General features: G+C 43.6%; 1 protein-coding gene across 1 annotated transcript in view; it reads right to left on the bottom strand.

The window, feature by feature from the left end:
• The window catches only part of MINDY4B (MINDY family member 4B), a 23,978-nt gene extending 6,656 nt beyond the window's left edge, over positions 1 to 17,322 (bottom strand). Inside the window, exons 1-7 of the mRNA XM_078059139.1 lie at positions 17,216 to 17,322; positions 16,969 to 16,996; positions 14,932 to 15,099; positions 6,844 to 6,963; positions 6,015 to 6,106; positions 3,114 to 3,279; positions 2,485 to 2,550 (exon numbers count right to left, since the gene is read on the bottom strand). Of these exons, the coding sequence (XP_077915265.1) occupies positions 2,485 to 2,550; positions 3,114 to 3,279; positions 6,015 to 6,106; positions 6,844 to 6,963; positions 14,932 to 15,099; positions 16,969 to 16,996; positions 17,216 to 17,322 (747 nt within the window). The remainder of the gene's footprint in view (positions 1 to 2,484; positions 2,551 to 3,113; positions 3,280 to 6,014; positions 6,107 to 6,843; positions 6,964 to 14,931; positions 15,100 to 16,968; positions 16,997 to 17,215) is intronic.
• Positions 17,323 to 25,779: the final 8,457 nt, after the last annotated feature.

The following is a 25,779-nucleotide window of genomic DNA, read 5'->3' as shown; positions in this document are numbered from 1 at the left end:
GGCCACACTCTCGCTGAAGGCCACAGGGAAGGATCCTTCCTCGCATCTTGTAGCTTCTGGTGGCTTCTGGCAAGCCCTGGAGTACGGTGGCTTGTGGGCTGCATCACTGCAGTCTCTGCCTGCCTTCTCACGTGGCATTCTCCCTGCGTGTCTGTGTCTGTGTCCAAATTGCCCTCTTCTTCTTCTAAAGATACCAGTCACTGGAGTAGAGCCGACCCTAATCCCAGCATGCCTTCTTCTTAGCTCGATTACATTTGCAAAGACCTCCTTTCCAATAAGATCACCTCCACAGACACTGGGGGTTATGACTTGCACATATCTTCTTGGGGGATGAAATTCAGCCCATTACAATAGGTCTTGCTATCCACATGTAGCCATCAGACCTCAATCTTGAGATTTCTGTCTCAAGATGGGACTCAGGAATGGGACATAGGACTGGTGCATCTTGAATGGGCTTTGGTAAAGGTCTGGGATGGGGGTTCATCGCAATGGGCAGTCCCTGGTCAGGGGTGCCCTTGAGAGGAGCATCAGATGTGGTGCGAGCGCTGCCCCAGAGTGGCTGTGGTGACAGTCAGCACGGGTCTGTCTGACCCCGGTAGCCCCCCTGTCCCTGTGCCATGCTTGCCCACGCCCCATGGTCTGCCTCTGCTTTGGGCCTGTATTACTGATCCCAGCTTGACTCTCAGGCTTTAGTGTGTATAGTTGCAGCTCTGATCCCTCTGATTCTCAACTCTGGCTACACTGAGGAAGCCCTTGCAGATGGGGGGGATCCTTCCTAGTGAATCAGACTACCCCAGGGCTGAGTTGAGCATATGGAAGACAAAGAGGAAAGGGTTTGCCTCTCTTTGCTGGAAGGCGCGTTTCTTATGGGGTCCTCTCTATCTGTGTCACCCTGTTAAACCTCTCCTGCCCACAACAAAGAGTCCCCTAAGCAGGCTTCTAACTTAGTATTTCATGCCAGGTATTTAAAATCTATCATACAGGTTTTCTTAGTTAATTTATATTGAGGCTGTCACAAATAAACCATAAATTTAGTAGCTTAAATAATACAAATTTTGAAACTCCTATAACACTGTATGTTAACTATGCTGGAATTAAAATTAAACACTTAACAAAACAAAATATAATACAAATTTATTATCTTACAGTTCTAGAGGTCAGAAGTCCAAAATGGGTCTAACTGAGCCAAAATCGAGATGTCAGCAGGCCTGCTAGAGGCTCTGGGGGAGAATCCGTTTCCCTGCCTTTTACAGCTTCTGGTGTCCCTGCCCACCGCCCCCCCACCGCCACTTCCATCTTCAAAGCCAATGGTAGCAGGTGACACTTTTCTCCCATCACACCCTCTGACTTCCTCTTCTGTCTTCTTCTTCCACATTTCAGGACCCTTGTGGTTACATTGGGCCCACCTGGGTAGTCCAGAGTACTCACCCTTTTCTAAAGCATTGTGCCATGTACAGAATTGTTGAATCACTATGTTGTGCACTTGAAGCTAATATAACATGGTATGTCACCTATACTTAAACAACACAAATTTTTTTTAAAAATGAGAAAATAAAGTCAGCTGATTAGCAACCTTAATTCCCCTTTTCTATGAAGAATAAAATTCACAGGTTCCGGGGGGTAGGGTATGGATATCTCTGTGTGGGGTTGAGGGGGGTACTTTCTTCTGCCTGCCACAGAGACCTATGAGATGGTGGGGGAGGTAGGCCTGGGGTAACCAGTTTAATCAAGATCGTATGGCCAATGTGTGGCTGAGAACTCCTGCCTGAGTTTTCTGCCTCTATAACCTTCGGAAGGAATGCAACAATGAGTTTCCTGGAACACATTTCCCCCTTCTGTATAATCCATAGTTGTATGGCTTCATGCTAACCCTGCTAATTGTCCTCTTTTACCCCTTAGGGTTCCGATTCTTTAGAAAATCAGCATTCCTTTCCCTGCAAAGGAATCTTAAAAGAGCACCTTAGATTTTCCACCAACACTGTCCCGTCCTGGGAGGTGGGGAAGAACCATTGTCAGAAGGACACTGTGTGGAAGGTGCTGGTAGAACAGGTGAAACGGGGCCACCTTTTTCAGACCAGAAGTCATTTCCTTGGAGTCAGTGTGAACGGTCATTTTGGCAATTTAGACTAGGGCCTTCGTTGTGGAGCGTTTTTGTGTTTTATCCATTAGATGAGGCAAGACTGCTTTGACATATTCTCTTCCCACAAAAGAAATCTTGGCATATGCCCTCTATAGTATTATTCTCTGGGTTTGATTAGCCAGGGACAAAGAGGTAATTGTGAGTGGCCTGTGTGTGAGCTGGCTCTTTTTAGGTTGTGGGGAGGGAGAGGCGGGCTTCTCTTTCTCTCATTCGGCCCTTTCTTAGCTTTCAAAATGACCTGGTTTTCTTAATAAGCATCATTAGAAATACACTTTGTAAAAGAAAGAAGATTCCTGTAAGATCAGTTCAACATAAAGGAATTATCTCAACACTTAAACACTTACACATTGTAAATGATCATAGATGAATCTCTCAGTGGCTTCTTTCTCTAAAAGTTCAAACAGCTGGAGCTATAAATCAGGAATAGAAGATAAAAATGAAAAGGAAGATGAAAGCTACATCTATAAGATGTCAACTTACTGTTACTTCCTCAAGGGAGCTTTTTGTTTCATTGCAAAATCACACTGCTAAAACCTGACATACTATCTCACACAAGGCCATGTAAAACATACATTGTGAGAGTGGATGGCCTGGCCTCACTTTTCCATTCCTTAGTTTTAAGCCAATATGATATCTTGAGCCATAAGAACATAAACATATTGTTTTCCTAACAGGTAGAACTCAGCAATGTTTAAGACAGTGGATATGGAAATGCAGTCTGTAATGATTTCAGGTATGGGATATTCTTGATCATGGTGAATTCTGGAAGGCAAAATTCACGGCAGGATTCTCCCCTTAGGCTGCCTGGATCACTTACAACCCTTTGTCCCTACCTCTTTGGAAGACGCCTTTGGCCACATCGGACACCTCTAGGAGCGTCGATGGGGCCTCACCTTCATTTCCGTGTTGAGTCTAGTGCCCTCTTAGGCTTCATTGGCCCTTTCTCTGGCAGGACGGGTAGGGGTGCACTCACCCGCTCAGTGAAATCATCTCCTGAGTAGTCAGGAGTTGAGGTGATGTAAGTGTCCTCAGCGACGAGACAGACAGTGGCCTTCTCAGTTGCTCCTGCCGCCCACAGGATGCCAGCCAGTGCCGCAGCCAGGCCCTGCTCCTGCTCCCGTTTGCTTATTGCACATAAACTACAACACAGGAGGTTGGGTAGGAAGACAGTGGTGTGAACAGTCACCGAGCTGAACGCGAGGTGCCTCCACCTTGAAGTCCCCTTCTGCACACCAGGCGGGTCTGTTTGGTTCCTTCCTCAGCCCAGCCCATGAGAATGTCATGGGAACTGGTATCCTCACAGATTATTTCTCACCAATACCGCCCTGTAAGTCATCACCCCTCTTGAGTCCCCACCAATGTCCCCTCTCCTGAACTCCAGCAGAGACTAATCCAAATTTTTAACCCAATAACAGGCCCTTTGCAAGTGCGACCCCAAACAATCCTTGCAGTGTTATCTCCCAGTGATATTTTGCAAACCCGATGGCCCACATGGACCAGTGCCCTGAACATACTTTCCACATTTCACCTCCATGCCTTTGCTTGTGCCCTGGTGCACCTTTAATGTGCTAGTCTTGTATGTCCTGCCAGATCGCGTCCGTCCTACGCCTGGCTGGAGGCCCACCACATGTCGCCCTCACTGACTTGTAGCTTCCGTTCACCTGGCACTCACTGCCCCTAGCATTGTTCTAAGTGCTTCATACATGTCACCTCATTTCATCCTCACTTCAACCTTGTGAAGTAGATACTACTGTTCCTCGCATTTTAGGGAGGAAGAAAGAAAGAGAGGTTGAGTAATTGGCCCCCGGTCATTCACCTTGAAAGTGGTAGAGCAGTGACCTGAAATCAGGCAGCCGGGCCCCCTGACTCCCTGCTCTTCGCCATTATAGTCTAGGGAGTCCCAGGCTGTCAGGATTTCCCAGGAGATGGGAGCCAGTCTTTATGTGGTAGACCTTTACTAGGCTGGTTTTCTAAATATTTAACACTGACAGCTGTTGGAGAAACACATGATAGGGGTTCACGAATGAACTCAGCCATGATTTCTATCATCCTTCTAGCCCTGTGGCGATACAGAAATGAGTAACAAGGAGTTCCATACTCCAAAACCCTAGTCTGAGGAGGTGGATGAGAATAAAACAAAGTGCTATGACAGTACAGAAGAGGGAGACGGGACTTGTGACTGAGAAGATTCAGGAAGTCTTCGTGGAGCAGGTCTATGAGAGCGGTTCCTTGTTATCACATATTTAATATTTGCCGCACGCCAGGCACTGTGCTAAATGCTTTGTGTGTGTAGCAAACGTGCGTGTGTTTCATCTAGATTCCCTGAGGTCCCTTTTACTTAGTTGGTGGACACCTCCCCTGGCTGCTTTGGGGGGCTGCTACCAGGGCTCCTACTTTTCACCTTTCTCTGAAGAGTTGGAGCCACCTTGCCTGGGAGTGATAAGGAGTGATGCCTGCTTTTCCATGGATGGCTCAAAGCCGGTGGCTGACTGGGGTGGGGGGGGGAAGCACAAAGGCCCCACTTCCTTCTTTGAAGATGGGGCAGCTGAGGTTGCCGAGCTCCCATGGGATCAGACTGAGGCTGGATATCGCTGGAGACCACATTCTTCTGCTTCTCTTTCCCTGTCCTGCTTCCCTCGCTCCTACAGGTTCCTCCTGAGGGCCAAAGGGGAGCAAGTCTTGCCACCCAACATATGTCTCTTTGGCATACTGATTATTTTAAGCTGGTTATTTAAAAACAACCAAACTACAGACTCAAGAGAAGATCTGAAAACTCAGAAGTTAGCCTTTTGTAAAAGACATTTTAAGGGAAAACTCCATTTGTAAGGGTATCTCCCTCCCCGGAGGAGGGGAATGGCTCTCAATCTCTAGAAACTCCTATCAGTAGAGAATGCACTGATGTACATCTGCATAACCACCTTACCCTTGTTTACTGTGCTTTTCCTGGTAACCTCCCATAACGGACTCCCCACCCCCAACATCTTCTTTGGTCTTTAGCTAAAGATGGTATTTAACGTGATGCCTTTGGCTATTCTGGGGAGTTACTCAGTTTCTCTTGGTCTCTCCCAGGTATACAGGATATATACATGTTATTAAACTTGTGTTTGTTTTTCTCCTGTTAATCTGTCTTATGTCAGGTTAATTATTAGACCAGCCAAAGAAGCTAGAAGGGTAAAAGAATTTTTTTTCCTCTCCAACAGGGCATTTGCTTCATAAATCACTTGTATAAAGAATTCCCACCTCTGGCTCTGCTTCTCAGGAAACTGGCAATTCATGATCTTAGAATATATTATACATTTAGTTCCTGTTTTGAGGGATAACTTATCCTGCTGAGGGCAGATATATACCTTTTACTTGTTTATATTTCTTCTCATACCAAGCATAGAGCTTTGCCCATGATGGAGTTTGTTGACTTCTAAGTAAAGTCATTTGAACTGATTTTCTTAAATAGGCAACTACCAAACACTGTATTTTGTCAGCCTGGTTAAATAGGAGAATTAATTCTTCATTTATCAGGGTTTTTTTTTTTTTTTTTTTAAACAGCCCCTTTGTTCCTCCTTAATTGTCAGTCTGGGTTTTCCCATCAAATACTGTCAAGTAAACCCACCTGAGACCAGGTGCGTCACTTCACCTGACAGGACGGTCTGCAGTGGACCATGAAAACTCAACATTATTCCAGCAACCTTTGAGAGTGGCTCCAGGAGAGTTCTCCCCAGCCGCAAAGTCCAGTCCCTCCAGGAGAACCAGAGCCATTTTGGTCTTGTGAGGCAAGTCCCCTTCCCGAGGCCACCAGGGGATTTTCCCCAGTGACTATTTGGCACGTAAAGGTTCTCATGAAATGGGTAATTCTCTCAAGTAGTTCTAGGCCCCTTACCTGTGAAAGTTACAGTCTTTTCCCTTCCTTGTAAACAACAAGTATTTGATGATGGATCCTTGTACAGCCATCTGAATGCTTCGGGCACCTCCCTGAAACGGGGAAGATGAATAGTGAGGCATATGAAGGCTGGGAGCAGAGCTTTACAACTGTACTGGAATGCCAGGGGGCCAACAGGACAAAGGAGAACTCTTGGAAATGGATGCCATCTATTCTCCGAAGCCCTTTCCCTCCTGGTATATAACGTCCCTCAGCTGAGTGAAGGGGCACCATACTATGTACGTGAGCTGTGGTCAGATGCCATGGCTGGGCTAGAATCTGCAACAACCACCTTCTTTGTGGAGCCCTGTAGACTGGCACCTGGGGACATGCATCCTCCTCCACCCCACCTCCGCCATGCTCCTGCTTCCTATCCAACGTTTGGATTTGGAAGATGTCAGGAAATTGTTGGCTAGTCCTTGAAATTCTTTGTTACTGGTAATTGATGACATGAATTACTGAGATTTTATATAAGCCAGGAAGAACCTCCTGGATCTTCTCCTGCCTTCACATCCTCAGGGATACTTAGAACTTGGAGAGGAGAGCCAGGAAAACTAGAATTGGGGAGGGCAGTGTGCATGGGGGCGGGGTTTGAGGCTTTGCTACAATCCTGACAGTGAGTTATAATTTTAAACAGCCTCTTATCATTTAAGGTTAAATTTTAAATTATATGAAATATGCTTCCACAAATGATTGTAATGAAAACATATATTCTTATGGATGAGAATGGAAGGAAATATGGATAGGGAATATGGGATTAGAATATTTAAAAATTTTTGCCTACTATTACCTTTTCTACTTCCAAAGCAAAAGCCAGGTCAGAAAAAGGATCATGGAACCTGAAATAGGCCTTTTTCCAGTCATAGCTGAAGACATGGAGGGCATTTCCAAAGAGGCTCTGCCGTAACTTCTAAGAGGGGAAATAAAGGATTCAAACAAAAATAATTCTTCTTAGACACATTGCTCATCAAACGGCCTTAAGTAAGGTGGTAAACTTGTGGAGGTGGGCCTGTCCCCTTCCTACATTCTGGTTTACATTTTACCTTATTCCTCTATCATAACTGTAGAGTCTTGTGCAAAAGAGTTAAACCAGGTTCACTTAGACTATTTTTTTAAAGATTTTATTTATTTATTTGAGAGAGAGAGAGAGAAAACAGTGGGGGGAGGAGCAGAGGGAGAGGGAAAAGCAGGCTCCATGCTGGGCAGGGAGCCCGATGGGACTCGATCCCAGGACCCTGAGATCATGACCTGAGCCGAAGTTGGATGCTTAACCAACTGAGCCACCCAGGGGCCCCTAGACTATTTTATCCTGAAGGCTCAGTGTGTCAACTTTGTACCCCGTTGTCCCCATCTGATGTTTGTCCCTTGTGTCTGTCTCACCTTCCATTGCCAGCCATCTCTCCTTTATGCCTTGCAGTCCACCATGGGCTGCCGCTCTGCCTTCCTGCCTCTTGTCCCCATCTACATCCATGACTCTGCAGCCCCTGCCTCTCCCATCTTTGAGTCTTTCTCTCTTGCTCCAGGAACAAGAATCAGACAAGACTCTGTGTTTCTAGCTTGAGTACAACATTGATTTAAATGATACTAAACAAGCATTCTCTGTTCTCTTGCCCCAGAATCTTTAAGGTTTTCCTGGAAACTCTATAGCATGTTGAGATTGGAGAGGGTCTTCTAGAGCTTCCCAGAAAAAAATAAGCCTTTATAAACAAAACACATGAAAAAAAAAGGGAATGCATTCATAATCAAGGACATATTCATTGTTTAGCATGTGCTTGGTCCTAGGTGGGATATAGATATGTAAAAAGTCTAATACCCCACAACTATGTACACGATAGAATGTGTGAAGTTCTGTAAGTATGAAGTAGCTTGAGAGAACAGAGGAAGGAGAACTTCTGACTGGAATACTCAAGAAGGCTTCATGGAAGATGTGGCATTTGAACTGGGCTGGCAAATGGCATCTAGCATTTATTGAGCATTTTCTATGCACCAGGCACTGGCCTAAGTGCTTTATGTTCATTACGTTAATTTAATTCTTTGACCGAGAAGTATTTGACTAAGACACCCAGCTGATAGAAACAGCTGGGCTTTGCGTCCATTCCAACATCACTGCTCTGCCTCCCCAGCTTCAAGTAGATGTCATCCTATGATTGCTGTCCTTTTTGCATGCCAATCATTATTGAATTAATATCTCTCATTAGCTTGAGCTGCTCTCTTATAACTCAGGAAATATCTATTTAATAAGGACTCTTCATATCACATCTTTAAGTGGGAATCAAAATCATTTGTCATATATAGAAAAAAATAATGGAAATAAAACAATGTTATTGACTTACGCTAGAAACTGTTGCCTACGAAAGCGTTGCCTGAGCTCACGATCTTTTTAATTAAAAAAGGAAGTAGGAAGTGTTAAAGAGGTGTCGACATGTGTACCCCTTACAGAGTCTTTCTCCGGGTCTGCGGAGTGAAGAAGGAGCTAACTTTCCCACGAGGTGACCCAGTCTATTTAATACGTTACTTAATGACATATCCCTAAAAGCCCTCATGCTCCAGCAGAGGCACATATCCCACACTGTGGGACAGACCACACAGTGGCCTGTTGCCTATAATGGAGGGGAGGCTAGACGGAGAAGATCTGCAAACATACACACACACACACACACACACACACACACACACGCATGTGCACACATGCGCAGAGTACTCAGAGCATCCAGGGACAGGGAGTGGTTCAGCGGAACTAGGAGACGGTGTGGTGTGTCCATGTGTATGCATGTATGTGTGTGTGTGTTCCAGAACCACGGGGCAGGAAGTCTATGGAAGTTGAGACTGGAAAGTACCTTAGGGCTGATCCTGGAAGCCTTGAATATCACATTCACGCATTCAAAGCCAGCTGAAGAGTGTGGACAAAAAGAACAGGCAGCCATTAGGTCCAGACCTAATGGTTTCTAAGAAGGACAGATGCAGGAGAAGCCTACATGTGGATTGGTTTTCCCCTTGTTGGACCGGGGTCCAGTTCTGGGGCTGGAGTTTATTTCCTGGCCATCTCTGCTCCCCCCGTCAAAAGATTGCCTCTACAAAGAAATAGAGGCAGGTACATTTCAGCCTGAGCAAGGGCCCAGGAGTGCACTTGAAGAAAAATAATTTGTCTGGTGTCTCAGGGCAACAGCAAGTCAAGGAGAGAGGATTGCAGGGCATAGAGACTGCTCTTGGAAGACACAGACTCGGTGTGTCCCGTGGCCAATGAGCCACCAACCCAGGACATCCTCAGGAGAGGACTGACAATGAATCCAAGTGTTTCCCTGATGCCAGGGCAGCATGAGAAAGACTGAGTCCTCCCCACTCTAGGCTTGAGAAGTCCACTTCTGCGCTGCACTGACCACACGCACTTGGACAGACTACCCATCCTTGCTAAGATTTTATTTGCTTATCCTGAAATGCGGATAACCCTTGCTCGGTCCACATCGGGGCTATTGTTGAAAGGCAAGAAGTATGGACAAGGGCTTTAGGAACCACCGTGGGTGCTGAGTAAATGCAGGGTGTTATTACCTTTGTGAACACACAGCCTGTCTGCTGGAACGCTTTAGGGAAGGAAGTCCCCCCACAGATGGGAAAAGAGCAGAGCTTGGCAGGGGAGGGGAGGGGAAGCCGGGTACAAATGTGAGAGAGTAAGACTGTTGACACTAAGAAGGCTTAGAATTCAAATTCAATCACTAAAACTCTGCAAGCCAAACCAAACCCTTGTTTCTGTTGCCGGGTACCACTTCCAACTTAGGGAGCATCCCTGTCCAGATACACCTCAGGCAGGCCTCGAACGGAGGAGCTGCGGGCCGCTCAGACCAGACCCACTGGCCTGCAGCACAGGCAAGGTGACTCATCTTGCCTATATAACAGTTCCCTTCATATCAAATATAACTTATCACAAGATTAGCCTGGTATATTCAATGATGGGCATAAGTCATTGTGCTGCCTGGTAACTAGACACAAATATGGTAAATGGTCCTAATAAATGACTCTAAGGATCATTATTATTTAACACAATCAAGCACGGTTTATAGTTTTTCTCTTTTCACTTTGTTAGTTTTCGAGGATTTGTAATGAATACCTCTCTTTCCTGATTGCTATGATGATGATAATGATGATGATCATTATCTCACATGTTCTCACACACACATACACACACTCATGCACTCACACTCACATACACACTCACACACATGCACACGTTCACACACTCATGCAGAAGAACACAGAGGTCCTGGATCATTCTTCCAGACACATGTAATTTCCTTGCCCTGACTGCCTTGTGTCTGGTCCCTGGACTTAGATTTTCCCTGTGACAATCTTGCCTGTCCAGATGGGAGCATCTCCGTGCCTGCCCCCACCCCCAACATGAGGTAGAATAACCCTTTTTGAAGCTTTTTCTCTAAATCTTGTCTTGCCTTAGATATTACCAGCTCATCACAGAATTAGAGATTTTTAGAATTAGCGAGTCCTAAGAAACATTGTTCTCCTAGCCTGTCCAATAGAGTGGTAGACTCTTGACTTGATCACCTTCACCATGGATTCCTCAGCATCTGGTGCAGAGACTGGTACATAATGGGTTCGCAATAAGCATTGCTGAATTTAGAAAAAAAATCTATTTGGCCCTTTCCTTTTACAATTAAAAGATTTGGGGTGCAGAGCAGTTACGTGTATGCCCAAGGTCAAGTATTTTGTAAATGGTAGCTCCAGGACCCCAGTGCAAACCTTCCAACTTGTACCAGTAAGAGTCTCAGCAGGAAACAGATGGTGCACGGAAGTCGGGATGATTAACTCGAGGAGAGTTTAAGACTGGGACGATCTACAAAGATGTGGGCTGCATGTGGGGAAACCACAGCAGCTAATGCAGGGTCCCACAGCTAGCAACACTGTCTGCCCTAGACCTGAAGGGGGTGGGGGTGGGGGAGGAGAGTGACCTGAACCAGGAAGGAGAAAGTCCTGGGAGAGAACTGCCAGAAGAGAAGAAGGATTCAGCTGGCTACACAGAACCTGGCTTCTTTCCCTTTCCTCCCTCCAGGCTCCCTCCGGGACTCCCATTGGTCAAACTCAACAGGAAGCCAGAAGAGGAGGGAGCCCTGTTGATAGAGTCCCTCCCAGGTCAGTTTTGGCAGAAAGCATGGTGGCGAAGGGTAGAGAGTGCCCGTGAGGGGCACACGGATGATACTTGCTGCCCCATACTGAGATGCCTCTCGGGGGGATTGTCCAGAACAGTGAATTAATCAAGCAAACATCCACTGAGGTCCATCTATTGACCAGACCTTATGCTGGGGCACCAGGCTGTGCTTCCCACTTCTAAAAAGCCACCCCCTTGCCTGTTATCCTCCGTGGAAGCTTCATTCATCTGAGTCTCTGCCAGAATATTTTGATCTCCCAGTGTTACATTTTTAATATGATCCTGCTAGGTGGTATTGCAAACACACCAGGGGTTGGTTTATTGGCTGCTGATAAAAGAGGCTATAGGAATGTGTTCCAGGCTGGGTTCTGGAGAAGGGCCTGGTTGTGGAGGAGGATGGGAAATTGCCCTGGAGGGAAGCAGGCAGTTTTGGGGGGAGGGGCGGAGAGGTGCTAGCAGAAGAGCACGGAGAAGGATGCTCACATTCTCTACAACCTTACCTGGGCCGGCAGCCTTGGCCATCAGTCATTACACCTCATTCACTGATTCAGCTGGGGGAAGGAAGAAGGCTGTCGTATTGGAAATGAGTCAAAGTGTGGAAAGAGCCGAGATGCCCTTCAACAGATGAATGGATAAAGAAGATGTGGTCCATACATACCATGGAATATTACTCAGCCATCAGAAAGGATGAATACCCAACTTTTGCATCAACATGGATGGGACTGGAGGAGATTATGCTAAGAGAAATAAGTCAAACAGAGAAAGTCAATTATCATATGGTTTCACTTATTTGTGGAACATAAGGAATAGCATGGAGGACATTAGGAGAAGGAAGGGAAAAATGAAGGGGGGGACATCAGAGGGGGAGACGAACGATGAGAGACTACGGACTCCAAGAAACAAACTGAGGGTTTTAGAGGGGAGGGGAGTGGGGGCATGGGTTAGCCCGGTGGAGGGCAAGTACTGCATGGAGCACTGGGTGTTACACACAAACAATGAATCATGGAACACTACATCAAAAACTAATGATGTAATGTAAACATAATAAAAAAAATTAAAAAAAAAAAGAAATGAGCCAACAAAAGGCGAGAAACAGGAATGCTGGGGAGAGAGAAGTTTCACCCCCCTCTCCTTTCTCAGCAGATTCCCAGCAAAGAGTGTGTGCCAAAGTCGGGAAATCCCAGGCATCCCTACCCCAAACAGAGGAGGGAAAAGAGAACGGCAGAATGACAACAAAAGGCACTCTCAAGTGAGTATTAGGATTCAATAGCTCTGATAATTTGCCAGGCGGCTGCACTGCTGAAACGTCGATTAGAATTGGTCAAGCTTCCAAACCACCTCCCTGGAATACACATATTCAGAATCCCAAGGCTCAGCATCTCAAAATCCCAGGGTGTGTTTAATTAATGCTATTGCTATTTAAAGGACACACTATCATCTGGCCCACATAATGGGAATAAGTCCAAATTCTTTTTTTTTTTTTTTTCAAGAAAAAAATCAATTATCTGCACTTCTGGGACTTCCTTAACACTCCATCAACTCCGGTTCAGGCTAGAGTGGTCTGATTCTTTTGTCCCCCAGGATTTTCCAAAGGGAGAGAATTACCTTGGAAAAGTCATGGGAGAGGTCTGCAATCACACCACGTTTGTGTTTGTAGGTAAGTGGGGGAATTCAGACCCAGGCTCTCTTGCTTCCACAATATAAAGAGAGACTAGAAGACTTTGGAAACATCTGTGAATGCATCTGTGATGCTTTTTTTTTCCTGTTTTTAAAATTTCTATGTGTGTTTTTAAAAATAGATTGCACATTCACATGGTTCCAAATCCAGAGAGTACAAAAAGGTACACTCAGAGAAGACTCCCTCCCACCCGTGTCTCCTACCCCACTCTTTCCCTCCACTGTTACATTCCACAATTGCTTCTGGAAGTTCTGTAAGCATATATGGGCAAATACTGATATAGATCCATGGTCTTTCTCTTTTTTCACAGGAAAGGTAGTCTAATTTCCAGATACATGTAAATTCCAAAATGACGATCTCCATAGAAATTCATTACAGAGCCAGGAAGACATTCTTATTAAAGATGGTTTGTTAAAAACATTATCTTGTCCAGTAAAATACAGATAGTTACTCTAACTTATGGTTCTATGGCACAGCATAGGCAGAATAATCACTGAGGCTGGAAACTCGAGCAGGAGCCCACCTTCATCGCCTGTCTTCATTCCCTGAAAGGCAAGCCACTCACTAGACACCTAAGACACGAGTTAAGGCACCATCCAGGGGCTGTAAGGCCCATGAGCAAGCACATCATCTCATGAGACCCCGGCTGACCGATCTTCCTGTGACATCCGGCCTTCGAGCAAAAGAGGGAAGGTGGATTGAGGCAGAAAGATTTGTGATAATGAGAAAGAATGGTGGGCCTCCCAGTCCATTTATACTGCAAATATGACAGGAAAGAGAGGTGCTCTATGAAGCCAGTGAGGACATGTCTGATAAAAAAGAACGTGGGGGCTTTGTCCCTATACATGAGGACCGTAAGGAAAGGTGATATTCAGGGCTGGAAATACTGCAGTCAGGGCCAACTCAAAAAGCAGGTGGAGACTGGATGGTTTCCCCAGCAGGGGTTCCAAGCCCCACTCACCCCTCTCAGCAGGAACCCTGTGTGCAGTGCACGGACTGTGGAACTATAACATACACGGAAGGCCTACTACAGGGCAAGTGCTGTTGGTTTTCGCCCAGGTGACCAATCTGGTCCTGGGTGCTTTCTGCAAGCTTGCCCAGGTGTAGGGCAGCATGCCCTCAGGAAGTGCTGCTTCCAATTCTTGTTCTTGGGGCCCCCAGGAAAAGTCTCTGCCTGAGGCTCCAGGATACAGTGTGCAAGTTAAAGTGTCAGTGTGAAGGTCCTGAGAAGAAATTGTCCCGAGTCTCACTATGACTGAGAGAACTATCTTGGAGGCAATCCAGTCGAAGGGATCTCTCACTCTAGCTGGTCCTTTCCCCCTGGCTTGACCCAGGGCTTAGCTTCCCCAGTTCCCAATCATGCCTCTTTGACCTTGACAGCTGGGCCTTTGGCCTTTGGTCCGTTGCCAAGGCATTGGCTCCAGCCCTGGCTTGTCTGCTAGTTCACCTCCTTGCTAGGTCTCTGCCATAGCCCTTTGCCCCTACGCATCCGGTTTGGAATTGAGCAAATGGTCCACAGAACCAGGAGCTTCCAGATCCACTTGAAGCCTCAATGTCAGGTTCTTTTCAAATCTGCCTGTTAGTTGGCAGCCCCAGAAAAGCATTTCCTGAGATCAGCTCCTTGTCCCAGCACCAGGCCCGGCACAGGTGCCCCGCCTGCCCCCCACCTGCCCGCGAGGACAGGGCCCTGCCTCACACAGCGACATGGCTTTCTGTGCGGTGGTTGGCAGCACTCGTCACCTGTCCTATCTTACCTTATAAAGTGATTTGTTGGAATTCAACTCCCTCACTCCCTCAAAGTTAATCGGCAGACCAAGGAAGTGACTAGAGACTCTCCGAGTTTGGGAGGAAAAGATTGTAACATCACCGATGTCCTTGAAAAATACCATAAATAAGTCATTTTAATTATATTCTCCTTTTACCAATCACAACCGTCTGTAGTCTTATCTTCAATAATACTCTCACATGACAGCAGATAAGATTCCCCAGCCTTGTTGTTTGGGGAAGATTACGTTTCCTTTCATGTTTAATTGACAAGCTATACTTACCGTGGCCATTGCCAGGGAGATAGGAAAGCCGCCGGATTTTGAAGAGATGATAGAGGGTTTGGGGATAGAACAAAGGCTACTTGGTGGCAAATGTCCTTGTCCTTTGGGCTGAGGTATTCCTGTTCTATCTTCAGTTTCATCAGCAGATGTATGGTTGCCTCCATGATTCTGTGTAAAATACCACCACCAAAAAACAAAGCAAACAGAGCTGGTGATGACCTGGTTTCCCCCTTCTCTGTCTTTCTCTCTGAAATAGCAGTGTTCAGAAAATATTGTCTCCCTTTTACAGACATCTGAAAATTGTGATAAATAGCAATAAAAGAGGCAGAAAAATCCCAGTGTTTGTGTCAAAGGGGTTTCTCATAAGTTTTATGTGACTGGGAGAGGTTAAATGTAACTATGGAAACATAATTAATGCTATCAAGACCTTGACTTGATGTTATGTTTAGAGAAGAATGTAAATGTCACCGTCTCTTGTTTTGAGAAGACAACATTTTATCAACAATTAATGAATCTTTCCAGTCTATGTGAGGTATTCCTCCCTGTGTAGTTAACTGGCCAGTAAATGAAGTCAGGTTACCTCCTTTTAATTCTCTCAGATTCCTGCTCCCTAATAAGTGAGTTATAATAATTTTTTTCTTTAAAAAATCCATCCCCTACCTTTAAGAAAAAAAAATCTATTTTTTACTTTTCTTGACTGATTCTTACGGCATTTAAATATGTTAGCATCAAGTCTTCTTCCAATTTACCTAACTTCTATACTAATGTCGTGAAACAAATCTGCCCTATTGGAGGCTGAAACATGAAGGAAACTGCCTTCTTAGTTCTCTGGATTCCTAGAGGCTAAGACGCTTTCTTATCTCAGAAACACAGCATCCAAATTGCAGACTACTGTTGTGATATGATGCATTCTGTAAACCAAATGGAAAATCTTTACATTTGTAGCGATGGGTTTCCCTCACCTTGTATAAAGCGTAACTTGACATTTATTTATTTTTTTCCTTTCAAAGATAGTTTTATCTTTTGAATATTCTATTCTCCCAAATGGTAGCTATTTCCACTTAATACTTCTAAGACTAAAATGGAAGCATTAAATCCCTGATTCTAATTTAGACTGTGGTTACGAAAGTTTTAGCACAAATAAGGCTTTTGATCACAGGTTACTTGGAGGAAGATGCTTTAAAGTTACAGTTAAAATATTAATAATTCAGTTGTTTGATCATATCATATATTAGTGCCAGGAAAATCACCCTCACATTTTGTGCTGTGTTTGTTCAGAGATTGAATTAATATCTGAAATACCAAGTTCATTACCTTGTAACCTTTTCAGGTTACAGGAGATAAAAAACATCTTTCATCTTATATCGTATAACAGATTTTAAAATACCTAGTAACACCTGAATTCAGTCACCTTTGCCTTATTTGAAAATGATGAAGGAAACAGTTTTTCAGAAGCTGAATAAAGATGATAGCTACTTTCAAAATTACTTTTCTTCAAGAACAGTGAAGCACTTGGATGTCAGAATCTAGTGTTATTTCACAAGTGTAAGAACTCTAGATTCTAATATTACTTTTTTCTAAAATAATAACCATATGGTATTCTTTTTTTTTTTTTTTAAAGATTTTTTATTTATTTATTTGAGAGAGAGAGAATGAGAGAGAGCAAGCACATGAGAGGGGGGAGGGTCAGAGGGAGAAGCAGACTCCCTGCCGAGCAGGGAGCCCGATGTGGGACTCGATCCAGGGACTCCAGGATCATGACCTGAGCCGAAGGCAGTCGCTTAACCAACTGAGCCACCCAGGCGCCCACCATATGGTATTCTTAATGATGAAAAGTACTTAAAAGTAGGAAGAGATTTTTATGGAAAAAGAAAGCACAAGATTTCAACGGGCTTTCTAGTTTTATGTGTTCACATGTTAAATGCCGGGTGCCTGAGTGACATTATGTGCATAGAATAAATGCAGATTATGCCATTAATGTGATTGTTCAAAGAAGCAACTAGAGGAAAACACATTGGTTTTGAGAAAAGTAATTACCTGAAGAGTTGTATTATTGGTTCCCAACCTATAAATGAAAGAGAAAACATCAAGTAAATTACTCAATCCATTCAACCCTCAAACCTCCTCAAACCCAACCTTGCTAGCAAAGACTCTCTCCACAAATGAAGCATCTTAAATGTAAATCTATAATGGAGACTTCTCATGTAGCGAGCATAAAAGCTGATTACTTAAATACCTGAAATCCCTCTGGTTCTAGAGAAACAAGAGAACAAGAACATCTTACCTGTGACAACTAAAGATTTGCCGCCATTTGTCAAGAAATGAAATTTTCCTGGTTATTTCCTCCAAATCCAGCTCCCGGGAGCATTGTTCCTGGTCCGGGACTTGCATAGTCCTTTGGGGAAGGTGGGGAACTGAAGAAGGGAGTTGTTAGGTTGGAAGAGAGAGGTCTGGCAGTGGGGAAGCGAGACACTGGCCAGCTGGAGGGCAGCCCCGACTTCTGACCAGCAAGTAGGTGACACCACGCAGTTTCTGCTCTGTGCTCTCTGTAAGCCCCTGCTATCAGATCACCATTCAACTTTCATTAGAGGTGGAATACTTTGTGTATTCTTCCCTGTATAGACACCATGAATGTTTAATCCAAGATGCAGATTTATAAACAAAAGGATTGCAATTACTTCTCTGTATTAAAGCAATGGGATAATTTAATTGACGAAGGATACCATCCTGGTGGAACGTGATAGTACTTTATGCTGTCATGCTTCTGTGGACATGTTTGTGGTATAGAAATACTTAGCCACTTAGCCGGGGGGTGGGGGGGTGGGCGGGGGTAAAAGCCATCCTGTTGATATCTAAAAACTGTATCAACTACTGTTGGATCATATGGAGGCCAAGGAAGAAACTGGCCAACAGATGTTTGACACAGTACACAGAAATCTTGCACACAGTTTGAAGAAGGACTGGTTTGATTTGTTTCAGGGAGAGGTATAAAATGATGTCATGTCCTATTGGCTGAAGGAAATGTAACTGCAGTAACTGGCATAATAAAGACTATTCATTGTTGTGATGGTTAATTTTATGTGTCGTCTTGTTAGGCTACGGGACCCAATTTTTGGTCAAACACCAATCTCGATGTTGCTATGAAGGTTTTTTTGTTGTTGTTGTTTGGTTTTTTTTAGATGTGCTTAACATTTAAATGGTAGATTTTGAGTAAAGTGGTGTATACTTCAAAATGAGGTTGGACCTCAACCAATCAGCTGAAGGCCTTAAGAGAAAAGACGCAGGTCTCCCGAGGAAGGACTCTGCCTCTAAATAGTCTTCAGATTCAAGAGTGCAGCGTCAACTCTTCTCTGAGTCTCCAGCCAGAGAAGTGCCCTGCCCATTTCAGACTTGTCAACCTTCACAATCATGTAAGCCAATTCCTTACAATAAAGACCTCTTTCTCTCTCTCTTTGTCTCTCTCCCTGGAGAGCCCTGAGCAATACAATAGTGTTTATCAAAAACAAATACTGGGGGTGCCTGGATGGCTCAGTCAGTTAAGTGTCTGCCTTCAGCTCAGGTCATGATCCCAGGGTTCTGGGATCCCGTCCTGCATCGGGCTCCCTGCTCAGTGGGGAGCCTGCTTCTCTCTCTCCCTTTGTCTGCTGTTCCCCCTGCTTGTGCTCTCTCTCTCAAAATAAATAAATAAAATCTTAAAAACAACAACAACAACAAATACTCGCTACCAGCAAAAGTTATCTTGTCTCTTTGGATTTGGTTGAATATCAGAACTGAGTCTTGGGAGGTCATTTTCCTCTTTGAACATTTCTGATCAAGAGTTTTGTAAAATCCTGAGAATGCTGAGAGGTCAAGGCAAAGAGGCAATTTGGATTTATTATGACTAGGGTGGTCAGGGCTGAGGGGATTGGTTATATGTAATACGGCAGAGACCCTAAAACACAGCAAGTCACTAAATCGACCACAGGTGGATTTAGGTGTCCATGGTTTTGCTTTGGACTTCTCTACCTCCAGTTTCTTAAATGAACTTTTGGTGGTTGTAGAACCATTTCATATTCACAAGTCCCATAAAATTCTATCAGATTTCATATTTTTATTGTAAACATAAGAGGCACAAATAATTCCTTTATTTCCCTTCTCTAAACACAAATCCTTTTTTTAAAGCCTTACTGTCCCCCTCTTTATAATTTTATAGTTTTAATAGTGGCATCAGTATTATTGGGCACTCCCAGTATAGAAAAAAATAAGAAATTATGTGATCCTTGCTCTCAAATAATATAATGAGAAATGTCTTGGATTTCCCTATTTAGAAAGTCATGTTAAAAAATAAATTCTGCATCTTTCATTTAAATTGTTTAACAACCCCAAACCAAGAAAGGAAAGTAGCTAAGAAAGCCTTTATCTTTTTTTTTTAATTAAATTCAATTAATTAACATATAATGTATTATTTTTTTCAGGGGTACAGGCCTGTGATTCATCAGTCTTATATAGTACCCAGTGCTCATTACCACACATATCCTGCCCAGTGTCCATCACCCAGTTACCCCATCCCCCTCCCCTCCAGCAACCCTCAATTTGTTTCCTATGATTAAGAGTCTCTTATGATTTGTCTCCCTCTCTGGTTTCATCTTGTTTCATTTTTTCCTCTCTTCCCCTACGATCCTCTGCCCTGTTTCTTAAATTCACGTATCAGTGAGATCATAAGAAAGCCTTTTTCTTAAGAATCATTATTAAATCTGTTTGTGTCTCTGTCCTTCTTTACAGACTATTCTGTAAAGGTAGAAGCATAAATCCCAGTGAATAGACAACTTAACCAGTAAACTGTTCTGTTGGGTTTAATAAACATATTTTGAGTATTTCCTATGTGCCAGGCACTTGGAAATGCCAAGGTGAATAAGATGAGGTTCCTGCTCTCTCTAGTGGTGGAAACAGACACACCGAGAGAGGAAAACACTGTGAACACAGGCTCAGAAGGCTGTAGGTGCATAGGACATAGGCAGGAGAGCAGAGTGGGTAACAACATGGCCTTTGGGTCCAAAGTGCTTAGTTTTGAAGCATGGCTTCGCCTCTTGCTACCTGTATGGCTTCGGACAAGTTATTTAACCTCTCCGTGCCTCAGTTTATTCATCTGTGAAGTGGGGATACTTTCATATCTTTACCATATGAAGACTTCTACTCTGAAAACAGTATGTCACTCCACTTATTTAGACCTGATTTATCTTCCCATTGTTTGATCCCCAGAAGTGGAATGCCTGAGTCAAATGGTATGGTCATTTTAAAGACTTTTGATACATATCCCAACTTTTATCATTGTTGGTGAGCATCCCTTGCTCAACCCCTCTTATTCCTTTTATTCTCAAGTTAGAATTCATGGCTCTGCTCTTTTCTAATGAAGAAAGTACTGCCTTTACTTCCTTACCATTCTCTCCTTTTTCAGTTAGATGTTGTTGATAAGGGCTCTACAGATGGAAAGGGCTGGCCTCTGGAATACACCAAGAGTCAAGAATGCGATTCAGCCACATCCAGAGGAAACCACCGCTCTCTTGGCCATTTTGTCCAGACTTAGAGCAGGAGGCCTGGGTGTAAGAAGTGGGGTAGAAAGGAAAGGTGGGATTGGGGATCCTGGGCCAGGTTGGAAGGACAGGGCAGGAGAGGGGTGCAGAAATATATGGACTCTGGGATTGTCCTTTTCTACATTCTTATGTCCTTGCTCCTACCTCATGGCACGTGAAGTCACCTAAAGCTCCTGTCCCCACACTGTCCCTGCTGAGGCAAAGGATTGGGGCTGAATATGGAGCCCGGGCAGCTGTGCAGTTGGTCCGCAGCAGCACAAGGCAGGAGCATGAACCATGCAGGGCCAGTGGGGGGAGAGGAGGATTCCTGCAGCGTGTAGTGAGGGCAGTGGGTGATGGTGGAGGGTCCGGAATCGTTCCCCTATGAAGGAAGTGCACTACGTGAGTGCAGAAACCTGTGTCTGAATCCATTGGCTTTCTTTGTTGATAAATTTGAAAAATAATACCAATGATTTCATGAGAAAAGCTAGTATCTACTCCAAACTTGGAAACTGGTGTGTAAAAATGTAATGTGATTAACATTTGCTGTAGTTTCCCAGAAAGCTGTGATTGATCTTTACAATCCTTTACTCAGTCAGCCTTATAGTCAAATTTGAAAACATGGGGCTTGTAAGCGTTTTGACTTGCTTGCAAAATGATCCCCAGCCTTTCTTCTTGCTGTTTTCTTATGATGCTTCATAAACAGAAATCCAGAAGTAAAATTTTAGAAACTTTTGACTTTTTTTTTTTTTTAAACAGAATCTCGTTAGTATTTAATTAACCTTACCCCTGGAAAGCTCTTCCTTAGGATTAAGTTAAATCCTTTATGCTTTGATTATCATTCATTTTCTTTAGTTCTACTTTCTGTGGAGATGGAAATTTCCTGATTACATTCCTTATTAAAAGAATTCTGCCAGTCCACTGGAAACTAGAAGATGGCTGATATCTTCTCTTTTTGTTCTTTGGTGATGAGATGAGGAGGAGAAAGAGGGAGTCAGGCCCAGTGTCAAACCCCAGGGCCTTCCCCATGACTTGGTAACCTTGGAAAAGTTAGTCTCTCTGAGCTTCATTTGCGGTGGCTCCTTTGGCTTAATTCATAGAATCATAATGAATACAACTTATGTGAAAATTCCTAATCTTTAACCGATGTTTTCTTGCCTCCTGTATGTTAAAAACTCTCCTTTAAACATTTGATATTTTCATGGCTTTATGTATTTTGAGAGTCGCATCATGGGCATCATGGAGCCCCAGAAGTCAAAGTCCTAAAGTGAGAAAATGCAGATATTGGTCCCAACCAGTCCCTCAGTTCATGTGGCCTTCGGTTGGTCACTCACTCATGTGGGCCCCAGTCCTCATCTGAAAGACCTTAAAGGCCAGTGTGGTATAATGGGAAATACATATTTGGTTATTGTTCCCCGTTACTGGCACAGAGCTCTTAAAAATTCTTGGAATTTCCTGAGTGACAAAGAGTGATAGGACCACCTGGGACTTTCAGCCCTAGCCCCCAACCTCCAGGGAGGGGATACGGGCCAGAGATCAATTGATCCCCAATAGCCGATGATTTGATCAATCATGCCCGTGTAATTGAAACCTCCATAAAACCCCTAAACATCCGTGTGCCAGAAGGGTGACATACCCCAACTCCACTGGGGACAGAGATTCTTGCACTTGAGACCCTCTGGACCCCACTCTATGTACCTCTTTACCTGGATATTAATTTATATTCTTTATAATAAACTAGTAATGTAAGTAAAGTGCCCACCCAGAATAATCTCCCTTTTGATTAGCTCAAAGTCCAAACTGATTAGGGACATTAATTACATCTGCAAAAGCCCTTCACCTTTGTTGAATAAGGTAACATAATCATGGGAATAATATCCCCTCACCTTTCCCATATTCTGTTGGCTTATTAGATTGTCTCTTCCTTCTTGTGAGTTTTGGCAGATTGTGCCTTTCAAGGAATTGGTCCATTTCATCTAGGTTATTAAATTTGTGAGCATAGAGTTATTCATAGTGTTCCTTTATTATCCTCTTAATGTCCCTGGAATCTGTGGTAATGTTCTCTCTTTTATTTCTGATATTAGCCATTGTGTCCTCTCTCTTGCTTAGCCTGGCTAAAGGTTTACTGTTTAAAAAAGATTTATTTATTTATTTTAGAGGGAAGGTGGGTAGGGGCAGAGGGAGAGAGAGGGAGAATCTTTTTTTTTTTTTCTTCTAAGATTTTGTTTACTTATTTGACAGGGAGAGAGAGCACGCACAAGCAGGGGGAGCGGGAGAGGGAGAAGCAGGCTCCCTGCTGAGCAGGGAGCCTGATTTGGGGCTTGATCTCAGGACCCTGGGATCATGACCTGAACCAAAGGTAGACACTTAACTGACTGAGCCACTCAGGCGCCCCGGGAGGGAGAGTCTTAAGCAGACTATGCTGAGTGCAAAGCCTGAGGTGAGGTGAGGTTTGATCTCAAGACCCTGAGATCATGACCTGAACCAAAACCAAGAGTCCGAGCACGCTTAACTGACTGTGCCACCCAGGTGCCCTGAGGGTAGAGACTTACTGCTTTTATTGATCTTTTCAAAGAACCAGGTTTGGTTTCAGGATTGTTTTTTCCTATTGATTTCCTGTTTTCAATTGCTCTAATTCTTATTATTTATTTTCTTCTCCTTACTTTGGACTTAATTTGCTCTTCTTTTTCTAATTTCCTAAGATGGAAACTTAGATTATTGATTTTAGATCTTTCTTCTTTTCTAATATATACATTCAATGCTATAGATTTCCCTCCAAGCACTGCTTTTGCTGCATCTGACAGGTTTTGGTAAGTTGTGTTTCATTTTCATTTAGCTCAAAATATTTTTTTATTTCTCTTGAGATTTCTTCTTTGATCCATGTGTTATTTAGAAATGCATTGTTTAATCTCCACATATTTGGAGATTTTTCAGTTATCTTTCTATACTGATTTCTAGTTTAATTCCATTGTGGTCTGCAAGCAGACATTGTATGATTTTTATTCTTTTAAATTTGTTAAGTTTTATAACAACTGTAAGAGGTCAACCAGTTAACTGGGCAGGTGTGTTTTATTGCTCAGAACGTGATCTATCTTGGTGAGTGTTCCATATGAGCTTGAGAAGAATGTGTGTTCTGCTGTTGGGTGAAGCAGTCTATATACGTTAATATATCCAGTTAATTGATGGTGCTGTTGAGTTCAACTCTGTGCTCACTGATTTTATGCCTGCTAGATCTTTCCATTTCTGAGAGAGAGGTGTTGAAGTTCCCAACTATGATAGTGGATTAATCCATTTCTCCTTGAAGGTTCTATTAGTTTTTGCTTTGCATAGTTTGACGCTCTGTTGTTAGGTGCTTACGCATTAAGAACTCTTATGTCTTTTTGGAGAATTGACCCCTATATCATTATGTAATGCCCTTTTTTATCCCATATTCTGTTAAGCAAGTCACAGGTCCCACCAGCACTCCACGGGAGGACATTACACTTGTCCGGGTGGGGGGGGGGGCGGAGGGTGTCTCCCCAGGGTGCGTCCACCACATGTACATGATGGCAGTGATCTTGGGTCAATCATTTCACCTATGTGCCTCAGTTTCTACTCTCGTAAAATGGATATAATAATATTAACCATCTTATTGATTCACTATGAGGATTCATTAATTAATACCTAAGAAGCATTTAGAACAGTGCCACATAGCAAGTGTTCAGTGTCTTTTAGCTATTTGTCTTCAAAATAGGGACAATTGCTGCCAATTTCTGGTACTTCTGACCACCTGACTAGGGTTGTTACAAAACTCAGGGAGATGAGACATCTCTGTTAACTGAAAAACACCACACAAATGAGATGGGTTACTGTTTTAGGGCTTGTCTTCCTCATTCTTTAATGAATATAGCTTTTTCATTTCTTTCCTCTGTGCAATGACACATAATTGTCTCTTTATATTTGTGGACAGAGGGAAGTAGAGGTTCTGCATCGATTCATCTTGTTGGTCTTTCACATCTGCCTGCCCTGAGATATTTTCTGTCTTATTTTAGAGGCTGCTCAGGTATCCAAAAGGTCGTGGGGCAGCGAGGAATGAGATGTGGGTTCACTGAATCTGTGTGATCTTACGGAAGTCACTAACCCTCTCTGGGCCTGAGGAGGTAAAATAAGACATTGGACAACACCTGATAACCGCTTTAGTGCTTACCTTCTCTGATTTGGGCCTCATTTGTCAATTCTACCTAACTCCACCCAGAATCTCTTGACTCGGGTCAATAAGCCCTCTTTATTTATAGGCTGTTTGAGGTTTTGTAATACTTTGTACCCTCTCCTCCGACTTCAGATTACTCAGTTTTCTATGGAACCAAGAAAGCCCCTTCAGAGACAGCAGAATTCGTTCTCAGGAATGTAATTCCAGGAACCAGAAGTAAAGTAACGCTAACAACATCAAAAGCCAGGCAAAATTAACAGATGCTCCAAGTACTGAACAAGGTGCAGAAAGGTTTTTCATAATGACTGCCTCCATAGAGTATAAATAGGAATGCATCCCTTCCCTCCCCGTCTCCCCTCACACCATCTGTTATTTGTGTCAGGCAGTCAGTGATTGCTATATGTGACCCTTGTTGTTGGTAACGGGGACAACACTGTGCATTGCAGTTCCCTTTGCTTTCACCCATCTCCTGGCAGCTGTGGCTAGAAGGTTTGCGTCTATCCTGAGATGGTAGATCAGGATTTCCTTGGCCCCTGAACTAAATATAAACAAATCACTCACCCTCCCTATTGGGAAATAAGTTATAAATAACAAGTCAGAGCAATCTTTCATCAGAGAGGCTGTGGTTACTAGGAGACGGCCCGGCAGTCGGGCTTTCTGTTGTCATTATGTATCCATATGGCATTGAATATAAGCTTCAGCTCTCTGTCTTTGGCCTCTCTGAATGGTTCTGAAGTAGACTGTTCTTGCAAATCATTCAACTCTTTTGTGCGTTTTGAGAGATGAAGGCCTGGGTTCTAATTTGGCCTTTGTCATCAGCATGCTGTGTGACTTTGGGTGAATTAATTCATTTCTCTGGTCTTGAGTTTAATTCTCAGTAAAAGAGATGAGAACGTTGGCTGGATCCGGGATTGGCAAATTATGGCCCATAAGCCAACAAATCTAGTCTGCTGTCTGCTTCTATATGGCTTTGTAAGCTAAGAATGGTTTTTGCATTTTTAAATGGTTAAAAACAAATGAAAAGAATAATAGTTCATGACACAAAATATTATATATCATAGTATACTATAACGATATATAGTTGTAAGATGTAACATATAATAATATATA

Source organism: Halichoerus grypus, chromosome 1 (genome assembly GCF_964656455.1).
Source record: "Halichoerus grypus chromosome 1, mHalGry1.hap1.1, whole genome shotgun sequence".
Taxonomy (NCBI): Eukaryota; Metazoa; Chordata; class Mammalia; order Carnivora; family Phocidae; genus Halichoerus; species Halichoerus grypus.
Note: the sequence above shows the minus strand (reverse complement) of the source record. Positions and strands in the feature narration are given on the sequence as shown.